The 12,250-nt window shown below is 42.7% G+C and overlaps 1 protein-coding gene across 1 annotated transcript in view; it reads left to right on the top strand.

Moving 5' to 3' along the window:
* Positions 1-12,067, top strand: part of WDR49 (WD repeat domain 49) — a gene marked incomplete at both ends in the record, with an annotated part of 41,357 nt that extends 29,290 nt beyond the window's left edge. The window contains 3 exon segments of the mRNA XM_082487206.1: positions 113-213; positions 7,902-8,021; positions 11,922-12,067. Of these exon segments, the coding sequence (XP_082343332.1) occupies positions 113-213; positions 7,902-8,021; positions 11,922-12,067 (367 nt within the window).
* Positions 12,068-12,250: the final 183 nt, after the last annotated feature.

The following is a 12,250-nucleotide window of genomic DNA, read 5'->3' as shown; positions in this document are numbered from 1 at the left end:
CTCAGGTGAACTGTCATATAGCACGTGTTGGTAAGAACTGTTGTTTTTTTTTTTTTTTTGCTGTAACTTTGATTCAAGAGTGGCTAATTCATTTAAAGTTACTGCCGTTTAGCCCAGGGAGCTATGGTGGAAGAGTTGTTTGGAACAGCAGTAAGGGAAATGCCTACCTTAAACTGCGCTTCAATCCTCCAAAGCCACTGCCATCCAACTCGGGTGAAAAAGCAACTTGACCAAGTGATGTTGTTGAGCGCTGGAGGTGCCACGCTATATTTTCCTGTGCGTATAATATCCCAGGTGATAGTAAATTACTGATAATTGAGTGTACATTTGGGGCGGGGGGGGGGGATTATTTACGATTCTGTCTTGTCAGAGTGACAAAAAGCAGCCTTGAGGCGGTGCGCGCTCTGTTCACCTCCACACTTCCAATATATTCTCAAGGCTATCGCTTCTGTCTGCTGTCACAGACCTACATCAGCATTTTCATACCATTACCTTCAGCGAGGAGCGTTCCCTTAATTTCTGCCTTGTTTAGTTCTAGACTATAAATAACACTAACTGCTCGTGAAACCGAGCCTTGCAGAGCCCGACCCTGGAGGCTACTCAAAACCTGAAAATTTCATTGGTTTGACAGTCTTTACAGGCTAACGTCTAATATATAATAATCATCGTGCCAGTTGGAAATCCGTAATTATGGCCCACTCTAAACTATAGCACAGTAGATGAGAAATAATGTCGAGTGCCCCGGTGAAGGGAGTGTGCTGAGAGTATTTGTCAAGCCATCTATTTTCTCTATATGATACTTATTCTGGTTCTCTCTCCCCATCTCCCCAGTCAGTATGATGGGAAAATAAATACAGATATTTATGCCCGTTTCTAGGAATGCAGTTGTCTCGGTACACACAGCACCCAGGAGGGCCGTAAGAAATAAATTGGTGATCTACTGCGTGTATATGCCAGCTAGGATGCGTATCTGTTTGACTGCTTCTCAGGAGCTAAATATTTTAGATGAGGAAGGCTTACAATGCTGTGAGTGTCACCCATGTGTCAAAGGAACCGTAAGCTTATTGAGCTTTTGGGGGTCTGTTCTTCAGCCTGCTGCTGGTGTCCTGAGTCAGCTGGTGTAGAGCTATGTAGACCCTTCCTACAAGTCACGAACCCAATATTTAGGTGATATAACTTCTCCTTCTCCGCTGATCTAAAAGGAGCAAGACCAATTTTCGTTAGCTGAGGATCTGGCCCTGTAATCAGGCAGCACTTTTTTCTGTTCAGACAGCTGCTTGTGTGTAGACAACTCATTGATGTAGTGGCTGGGATGTGCAAATGAGGCAGGGACTGTGTTTTGTGCTCATTAAAGAAGGCACTAGAAATTTCATATGGCCACCATCTGCCGCCTTGTTTGTTGAGTTTGATCATTAGTCAATGAATGGTTCTACTGAAATCCAGTGATTAATCTCCGGGATATGATTCTCTTTATCATGATGAAGGATGGCAGAATTTAGCTGGTTACAACAAAATTGTGCGAATGTGCAAATTCTCTTCAAAAGAGATGGGGATTCATAAAGCAGTTAAGAACAAAAATGGGAAAATTAGCTGTGGGGTTTTGTAATGCCTATTTACAAACATAAGCTCCTTGATAAAAGCTGGGAATATCTCTTGTCGATACGCAGCGACTAAACCAGCAACGCGGCCGTGCTTAAAGAAGGACTTCTGGAAGGCACACAACATCTGCAGGCGACTTTAATGACGGACGCCGATTTCCCCAAGCTATTACGAGGCTTTTCTTTCTAGACGGTAGAAAGAATATTTCATTGAGAGGTGTTTGAAAGTATTTTCAGTACACTGGCTTGGCTCAATTTGTCTATAATGAATAAAATGAGTTTTAGGGAAAAGGGGGGTTACTAATGGCTCTGATTTATTAAGTATGTAACAGTCCTTAATTTTCTCTTCCTAAAAAAAGCCAGTTCAATCAGAGACCTTGGAGTTTTTAATTGCACCTTGGAATAGTTTTTCAAACAACAAAGCATTAAGTCTTGTTATGGATCCATTTCACTTTTTATGTGAAATGATTTGACCATAACTGATGCTGACAGGGAATTTAAATAGTCTAAACCCAGTCTGGCAACAAACGTAGAATCATAACATGTACAGATTTATAGCCCGTGAAATTGCTCTAAAGTCAGTGAGGTTGCATAGGATCTACGTCATGGCACGTTTTGGTTTTGTGCTGCTATCTTCAGCTGTTTTCTGTCCTGAGAATGTAAAATATATTGTCTGTTGTTTTTACTGGGCATTCTTTGAATCTGCATCATATGCCTACAAAACAATTTGGAAAGCTGCGGATTTATTTACTATGGCTGAAGAAATCTGGTCATAGCGCTATTGATATTTTTTTCCCCCGCGTCTGTATGCAGTTTCACCTGTTACTTTCCCTCCTATAAAGAAAACTGTTTACACAGAGATTTCCTTTGGATCACAGTATTCATGAATAGAAAATAAAGGTTAAATTTCTGAGAGAGCATTTTTGGTGCTGTAACTCCTTTGCATTTCGCATTGCTCGGGGAAATGAATGCTTCCAGCAACCAACTTGCAAGTTGTATTTCAGGTGGATGAAATTTATTCGCAGATTTGTCTCATTGGGTATTTTAAAAGTGACTGGAACAATGAGTTCGTGCACAAGAGAGGCTGCTTCTGTGTAGAGTTGCTCAGCTTGTCCATTTGGCCACATTTGTTTTTTAGGAGGAGCACGGAGGAAACCTTTCTGTGGAAGCTTTGCAATACCCTGGGGAGGCAGGTGAAGGCAGGGTGGGATGCTCATACCGGAGCTGGATCCGTTATGGCTACTGATAAAGCAAGTCAGTATCTCCTAATAGGTCAGGCAAGTGGAAGGATGGAATATATAGGTAGAGCGTAAGGAAATTGGTCCACTTTATTTTTTGTTCCCTAATTCAATAGGAAAAATGCAAAGGAATTGGGTTTTACTTGCGACTTTGGGGTTTTTTTAATTATTTTTTTTTTTTTTTAGCAAAGGGAAAAATGGAGCAAAGCTTCAAACTTCAGTTGCAAGCTACTATGAGAACTCCACAGGAGTCCTTTTGCTGACTCTGAGTGTTCAACCAGCAGCTAAAGAAAAAATTTCCCCTCCCACCCACCCCAAAAAGGGATTAGCAGAAGGAGACGTTTCCTTATCAATCCTCCAGGGCCAGGATGACAAGCAATCAGCAATGGTGCTCAGGAAGCTTTTACACTCCTCCTGTCTGTATTCATGTATTTTCTTTTCTGATCAGGATTGCTGTCTGGGCCCCAGCGAGATGGTACCCAGCCCACTCTTTCTGTTCAGCTGTACCAACTCTTTCTGTGGAAGGTACTGTGTCCAGCTCTGGGGTCCCCAACATAAGAAGGACGTGGACCTGTTGGAGCGGGGCCAGAGGAGACCACCAAGATGATCCGAGGGCTGGAGCCCCTCTGCTGTGAGGACAGGCTGAGAGAGTTGGGGGCGTTCAGCCTGGAGAAGAGAAGGCTCCGGGGAGACCTTAGAGCCCCTTCCAGTACCTAAAGGGGCTCCAGGAGAGCTGGGGAGGGACTCTGGATCAGGGAGTGGAGCCATAGGACAAGGGGGAATGGTTTTAAACTGAATGAGGGGAGATTTAGATCAGATATCAGGAAGAAATTTTTCCCTGTGAGGGCGGTGAGCCCCTGGCGCAGGTTGCCCCGAGAAGCTGTGGCTGCCCCATCCCTGGAGGGGTTCAAGGCCGGGTTGGACGGGGCTTGGAGCAACCTGGGCTGGGGGGAGGTGTCCCTGCCCAGGGCAGGGGGTGGCACTGGATGGTCTTCCAACCCAAACCATTCTACGATGTTAGAACAACTTTTGCCTCTTTAGACAGAACTTGGGCAGAAATATGAAATACCAATGAAAAGTAGCTGTGGTACAGTAGTTATTCTGACTTTTTAAAACAACGCTTTCAAGAACTGCCATGGTAGAAATAAATACTACAGCTCTATGGATGTCTCAGGGGAGATCTGTGCTTGCTTTCTTTGTCTCTTTTCTTTCTTTCGGGAAAAGAATGACAACTGATATATTTATATATAGGAGAGTCTGCCTATTTTATTAGACTACAAGAAATTATTCAAGCTTCAAGCAACTCTTTGCTCCATACTTTCAGCAAGAAAATCAGCAAATTGAAAAACTTGCCTTTTACAGGAAAGATGTTGCAAAAAACAAGTACAAGAAAAAGGTTGATGAGGATGAAGACACAAAGAAAAGCAACTCCTTTTCTTGAAGAGGAATCTCCTAATTTTGGGATGCAGGATAAACAGTAATTTTACTTGTAAGTAACTTATAAAAGGTGGGTTTATGCAGCGGTATGCATGAATAAAAAGCCAGAAAATATAGGACACTTCAGACCCAATTTTTTGAGGATGTTGGAAGACTCAAGAGTTTATATTAAAATAAAACTTTGAAATGGTCTCTAATTTGAACCATTTGTTAACATAACAGAAATGATATTTTAAGGAAATTCATGTGTTTTCTCAAGTTTTTCATGCTTTACTTTCTCCACCCTCCAGTTCGGAAGATGAATTCATGCGATGTGCAAAGAGAAAATGGAATTTTCTGGCATCGCCCAGATGTCAGGTGCTGGATGCATCTTGTCTATGTGCTAGAAAGTGTCTCCTTGAAATGCGACGGGGATGGTACAGTGTGATGCCTGTTTGCTAATATAGTGTACGTGGCTTTATTGTTACATTTATGGACTCTATTTCCTCCAAAATGATGTGTGGTTTGTTAGATGCTATCGCAAAAGATAATATTTAGTCCTCCTGACAATATGATGCATTAATCTTTATCGCTTTGGTATTCTTTTAAGCATTTTATTCCTCAGTAACCTTCTGTAGCATGAACTCCACAAAATACAAGCAGAGTAAAATGCAATTGTACTAAAATACGTCCTTGCATTAAATTTGCTGAACATAAAATCCTTGAAACACTCACAGTATGAAAATACCTTTTAGATAACAGTCACAAATTTAATCTTAGCCATACCATCTGAATCATCAAAATGAATTAAAACTGAAAGTAATTGCGTTACATGTGGGATTATTTCTGTATGGGATAAAGTATTTGTTAAAGGCTGAGCAGCAGATAAAAAGAACACCAAGTGAAAAGCATTTTTAATAAATTTTAAATCTAGACTCTAATTTCAGAGCACTCTCCCTAGATTTCACTCTACAAAGCAGTTAGAAAGCAGACCTGAATTGGGCCCAACACCATCGTTTTTAATATTCTGATAGGAAAACAGCAAATTGCTAACTAAGTGCCATTTTGTGAGGTCTGCACTTTTACGAGGCATTGCCATTTTTTTGCCACTTCCCAACCGTGATAAAGAACACGGAAAGGTGCCACCCCCTTCTTCCACCTTCCAGCCCAACGGGGGCCTGGGGGCACCTCCTCAGGGAAGGGATGGCAGAGGGGTTTTATCTCTGAGTTTTAGAAGGGCCTAAAGATAAATAGATCAAGTTGTTCCACTTTTGGTACCTTTTTACAAACACACGTGAAAAAGAAACTGGCTTTTGGGTGTTCTGGTAAATGTTTTACTAGAAAGTGGCCTCGTGAGGGATTCTTTCTTTTGTTAGAGCCAGATTCCTCAGAAATAGCGCTTTTAGTAAAAATTGCTTTGGGATCACATCAACATGTCCTAGTTCCCAATTCTGCAGTGATGTGAGGCATTTTGGAGAGTAAGTTCTTTTTTGGAGACATTTGTGGTAATGTATAAACCTGCAGACCAGCTACTGATTTTTACATAATTAAAATTTCGTTTAAAAAAGAGACGATTTGGAGCCTTATTATAAAAGTCAAGTTTCTGGCTCACTTGCTAAACACCTAGCTTGTATTTGCACGACGAGCGGGTCGTTTCACATACGATTCCCAAACAGCTATTTACCTGATCTGAAGCCCTCCAAAACCATGAAGAAACTTCCTCTCGGATTTAAAGGGCTTTTGATCTGGCCATAAATTGCTACAGCTAGTTGTGTTGCTCGCACTCGCTGAAAAACAAGCCGAACGGATGCGCAAATACCTTTGTACGTCCCATCCCTTCATCCCATTGTGGAAACAGCGGCTGTTTCTGAAAGGGGGGACCATGGCAGGGCAAGGAGGGAGCCCGTGTTACCCTCTGTGTTTGCTGTTTATACTTTAGCCAAAAAGCGCTCCATTTTTCTGGGAAAAATTCACATTTTTAAATGTCAAAATGACATGAAGTGGTAAACCGCTATTTTGACATCATTTCACTTGTTACGTGTATATCTAAGCGCAGAATATTCTGAGGTTGGTTTTTAATTTGTCATTTAAGAATGGAAAACCCAAAAGAGTAAGATCCTTCCTACTGAAGGACAGTTCCAGCTTCAAACCTCTTTCTTCAGCCACGTTATAAAAGGTGTCTGCCTAAAAGCAGAGCGCTACTTAAGTGTTCTTGTGGCCGCTTAAAGTTTACTACTTATCTGGCAGGCAATAAAATTTTTATTCTGCAGTCTTCCTTAAAGGTCTGCTTCACGCCCTGTGTGTGTGTATATATATATATGAATGAAATATTTTCTGCCCAAATGCTTTTCAACTCTGGAGTCCCAACATAAGGACATGGACCTGCTGGAACACGCCCAGAGGAGAGCCACGAGGATGATCCAAGGGCTGGAGCACCTCTCCTACGAGGAGAGGCTGAAAGAGTTGGGGCTGTTCAGCCTGGAGAAGAGAAGGCTCCGGGGAGATCTTATTGCGGCCTTCCAGTCCCTAAAGGGGGCCTACAGGAGAGCTGGGGAAGGGCTTTTTACTGGGGCATGTAGGGATAGGACGAGGGGGAATGGCTTTAAACTGGAAGAGGGCAGGTTTAGATTGAACATTAGGAAGAAGTTTTTCACTGTGAGGGTGGTGCGGCACTGGCCCAGGTTGCCCAGAGAAGCTGTGGCTGCCCCATCCCTGGAGGTGTTCAAGGCCAGGCTGGACGTGGCCTTGGGCAACCTGGACTGGGGGGAGGTGTCCCCGCCTATGGCAGGGGGGTTGGAACTCGATGATCTTCAAGGTCCTTTCCAACCTAAACCATTCTATGGTTCTATGATTCTGTGAATCTCACAGTTCTGTAGCTCAGAAAGACTGAAGGTGACAGCATGTGCGACATCTAACCGTAGACTTTGGTAGGCAGACGGTGGATAACTGCTCCCCGGATCAATCCGTACCGATTCTTCCCGCAAGCCTGACCTTGAGGGAGACGTTTGCATTCAGTTTGCTGTGTTTGGGGAGGCCGTGAGAGATGAGCCTCGCAGCCTGGTACGGATTTGTTTCAGCTGACATTTTTACATTTTATTTCACAGACATTTTTGCTTCAGATATGGGCCCGAACTGTTTCCCAACTGACTCCCTCAGTATCTTTGTTTCAAATGACACCTAACTACTTCGGCAACAAATGAAACATGGCGCCTGATTCTTTCTCGGTATAGACTTGTTTTCACAAAATGAAGTAGTAATTAACACTATTAGTTATCTTCAAGAGGCTGGCCCAATCTCCCAGCACTAGCTGCGCTCATCTCATTTGGGAAGCATCCCATCTACAGCAGGCAATGTTTTGGCAGTAGAAGTGGAAGCTGGTTTTAGGAAAGAAAGGTAATTTTTTTCCCCCCTAAAAGACAGTAAAGAATTGATTGTGTCTTAAGGAGCAAAAAAAGCAATCATGCTTTTATCCTACACATCTGTTTAGAAGTGCTGAATACTTTTTGCCTGTAACTATATTGTTTTCCTGGTTGAGTAATATTATAAAGATTAGATGAGAAAAGTTAACTTACCATAGTAGCACAATTGCCATTGGTTTTTCAGTAAACCTGGATTTTTAAGGTGCATTTTAAGTCATTGAATATTGGAGCCCTCAAGGCGATTGATGGCATGAACGAGTCTGACTTCCTTCTTCTGTCTGAGAAATACTTTAGGGAAGAGACAGAGGAGAGCTGCTCTGAAAATCTAAGTCTTCCTACCCTGTTGGAAAATAAGTAGACCTTCATTATATTCTCATTACTCCGTCTCTCTGCACAGAAAGGCAAGAAAGAAAGGTCGCTTTTACCATCTGTGCTAAAACGAGATGAAGGTAATAGAGAATCCCAAGATTTATTGCTTAGCAGCTGATCTGAGGCTTCGAGTAAGTAGTAAGACATATAATCCTATCTCAACAACTTCCTACCCTGTAAGGGCGTGTTCCATAACCCACTGAATTTGATGGGAAAAATCAGAACTTCTTCCACCAGGTACCGGATCAGGCTTTACAGGTTAATTGAAAAAAATGAGTCTAAAATACTGACTTCTGAATTTGTTGGACCGAAGAAAAAGGATTTTAATTTGTGATCAGATTTTTTTTAAAAAATATATCCAAGAGTATGAGAGAAAAATTATATTTGGATATCGTACCTGATGATTTCTGCCTAAATATGAAGTTTAATAAGATGGGAGACTTCCCTCGGTCCATTTGGACAACATAAGCTTCATTCAACTGCTTCAGCTGACTTGAGAAATAATTTTCTCCTTAGTGTCGTTACAGCCCAGACCCAAAAGCATCAGACAACTCCTCATTTCCCCGACCAGCACTGAATGTGTAAGTGCCTGGTGATGGCTTAATTGCTCATTAAAAAGAAATTTTTGATGAAATGGAACAATATGGGAAATGTTTTGAAAGTAAACATAGTACTAAAGAGGAGGCTGGAACAACCCGGTTACTTCTGTGCTCTGTCTTTACCAAGTGCCTTCAGACACAACATTCTGCTTCTCCCGTTCCTACTAAACAAGCAATAAAATCCCAATAAAATGTCAGCAATATCAGTCTCCTTAAAATAGATATTTGCTATCTAGCTGCCGTCTTGGTTCAGAGGCACCTTTCCACTGCTGAAGTCAAGCTGGCTCTTGGCAAGGTTTGCAGAACGGCTTAATTTGATTCATTAAAGACGTCGACTTGCGCATGCATTAGTGTCTTTGCATCCTTGATGAGGCTTCCTGATGGCTTTGCAATTTGTTTTGCAGTTTCTCCCTACTCTTTAGAGAACCTCCTCGCAAAACGTAAGCGCTAACAACCCGACTCCGCTGTGAAGGCTGTATGACACTTATAACCACGCACGTTACAAAATCCAATTGTTCATGGTTTGTAGATACAAATATGCGCTATTAGAAGGTCAGTGCGTGGCGCTCTTCTGTGAGGCACTATCAGCTTTCGGTGAGATGGATCGCAAAGGTCAAGAGCTAAGCTCGGGGAAAGAAATGAGGTGAAAGAACCTGATTACGTGAGACACTTTGCCGCTGACTCAGCAAGGCCAAACGTGCAATCGTTAAATGAAATACTTTGAAGCTGAATTAATTGTCATACGAGCTTTAATTCTTTTTAATCAGGTGCCTGTTTTCATCTGAGCAAGGGACTTTATTTCTCGGGAAGGATTTCATTAGCGGTGTCTCTCTCTCCCCGCCTCTCTCTGCTTTTCCGGTAAAAGGGTGAAGTACTGTGCTTTCCACGCAGAGCATTCAGCATTTCAGAGCTTTCCCACTACGTTCGTTTTAACTACCCAAACCTCATCCCTGTCGAGCAAAAAAAGAGCAAGTCTTGCTCTCTCCGCAGCACTGGGTGTTGCTCAAAACAAGAGATAAATGAGAGACAATGCCAGAAAAATCGTGTGGGCAATGCAATTTTGAAAGCAGAACTTGACTGAGGTGTAATTGCTATGTGTGAGTATCGAATTAACTGCGCACAGCTATTAGTAAACCTGTATTTTATTTTTAAGTGGATTTGGCTTCTCAGTGACTGCTCTATAGAGGAAACAGCTGGATTGTTCATCCAAACCTCTGTCACGTCGGTCCAGTTTGTGCCACTGAGGAGTTTTAATGTATTGCGGGGACAGTCGTGCCTCACGCACACCCGTCGCTGAGATTTCTCCTGCAATGGCCGTGCTGTAGCCACGGGCACCGCGAACTGATTTGTTGTTTGGGGCTTTGAGCCACCTCTCGTTAAAGCCAAGAGCAGCACTCGGCTGCCTTTTGGATCAGGGCATCAGTAAATTAGTATCGGATTCTTTTTGCAGCGAACTTTAACAACAATTCCTAGTCAAAACTCTTCACATTTAAGTGCGTCTTTAAATTACTTTCTTGTATCTGAAATGCACCAACTAAGTATCAAACCCTGGTAACGTATTAATTAGCTGATTTTTTTTTTTTTTGAGCTTAATGTACCTTTTAATTAACTGAAGCCAGAAACGCAGCTTACATCTTTAACATTCTAATCCTTGAAATCATTGCAAGTTTCGTCCTAAGCGTACTGAAATCAATAGATAAACTCCTGTAGCTTTCCCAAGAGCGAAGTACCTGTAATCACCGCTGTAAGGTGAGATTCCACAGTTTGGATAAAAACTTGTCTCGACTTTTTTGCTGCTTGGTTTCCAACTCCGCACGACGGGGATCGTTTCCTGCCCAGGCAGTAACGAGCAGGGCTCGGTGACTGTTGTGTACCTTTGATTTTATTTTTTCTAATGGTCTCTACAGTGTTAACAATCACTTGGGAATAAAATTCAGTCTTCACCTGCCGGATTCACAGCTTGTCAAACGCAAGTGAACTTGCAGTCAAAATGGCTGCAGCAATTTTGATCTCTGCAGCTCAGCCGCGTTCTGACGAGCCGACGCTCGTTATCTTGTTAACAATATACCGGCGTATGAAATTCTTAACAAGTTAATTCCTCAGGCCTCTTTCCTGAAGAAAGTGGTACAGACTTCCAGCCTACACTGCTCAAATGAGACGCTATCAGGTGTCATAGTAACAGCTCAGTGAACATAATTTAATTCTTATTCATGAATTAGTCTGACTTTAGTGGGAGGGATATAGGCACAGGAGAAGGAAGAATCTTGGCCTTAATCTGGGACTGGAGGAATCCCTGAAGATCAGCCTGCCCTATATATGTAAATAATGGTTGCAGGGTAAACCTGCTCAGGCAGGCAGACGTTCAGTGAACAGTTTTAATGCTCTTGTTTCAATAGAGGACAATTTGATATATATATTTTTTTTTTTTTTTTTTTTTTGAGTCCTTAATGGCAGGATAGAAATTATAAGAAATTTAAAGAATGGAGATATTGGGGGGGTGGGGGTGGGGGAGGGAGGGAAAGCAAGTCTAGTCTCCCTGAGCTGAGCAGGGGATTGACTGCTTCTGTCAAAAAGTAAAAAGCGAAGTTCTGCTAGAAACTGGAAGGGCTCTGGTACGGGCAGCATGCACTGGGAGGGAGGCACGCCTCTCCCTTTGCTCCTTTCAGGATCTCCAGCTCATTTTTAATGCAGAGATCTAAGTGATGGAAGAAATATAATATAATAGGCGGTTACAACAGCACCAGTGAAGGCACATTCCCGGGGACTTCTCCCTCGAGACTGACTGGGTTTGATGGCCCGAGGAGGCGCTGGCTCTGGCTGAGGACTTCCCAGGAAGAGGGGCGTCCCCAAAGAAGGGCTGTCCTCTCCTGAGCTTTTGTAGGCACCAGAGTCGCCTTGTTGTACTTCTCCAAGGAAAAGCCTTTTTCTCCTCCATCCAGTCCATCTGCTTTCCTCTTTTGTAGGAATTAAGTTCTCTGAGATCTGTGCTCTTCCGTTAGTTAGAGTTGGCCAAGGAACTCAAAGGCTGCGAGGGAGAGATGGATACAACGCAGTCCTCAGGACCGAACAAGCCTTTCTTCCCTGACTGGGAGAAAAATTACCAAAAAGCTGAACTTGTCAGCAGAACGGGAAGCAGAAAATTCAGTGGTGTTCTCTGTGAAGTACAGTGCTCGAGGTCTGCCTCTTTTATTTTTTTTTTCTTCTTTCAGCAGCCTGATTTTTGCGCTGTACCTCACCAAATGTATAACCGGTTTTGATGTAGAATTCACTCCTGTTTTGTAGCCTTGAAAGCTGTATTTGATGAGAAGAGCCTGTTCCCGAGAGAAATTCATGATCATGAACAAAAAGCAAGGCAACTCTGTGAGCGAGGGTGCAGTGAAGGCAAGATAAAAAGAAATAAGAAGCAAGCAAAGCTGGAAGAAAAATAAACCTCCTCTTACAAAGGCAGGTGTGTATAAAGAACGCCGTATCCCGAGTGAAAGTGCCCTTGGTACATGCTATTAGTTTTTACAATGCACTCCCTTTTTTCTTAGGGGCAACATTTCCAGCCGTTACGTGGGATCTCGCCCTTACACAGCTCTTAGGTCTTAACTAGGATCCCATCTCTCAAG

The sequence above is a fragment of the Vanellus vanellus genome (assembly GCF_965231255.1).
Source record: "Vanellus vanellus genome assembly, chromosome: 8".
Classification (NCBI taxonomy): Eukaryota; Metazoa; Chordata; class Aves; order Charadriiformes; family Charadriidae; genus Vanellus; species Vanellus vanellus.
Note: the sequence above shows the minus strand (reverse complement) of the source record. Positions and strands in the feature narration are given on the sequence as shown.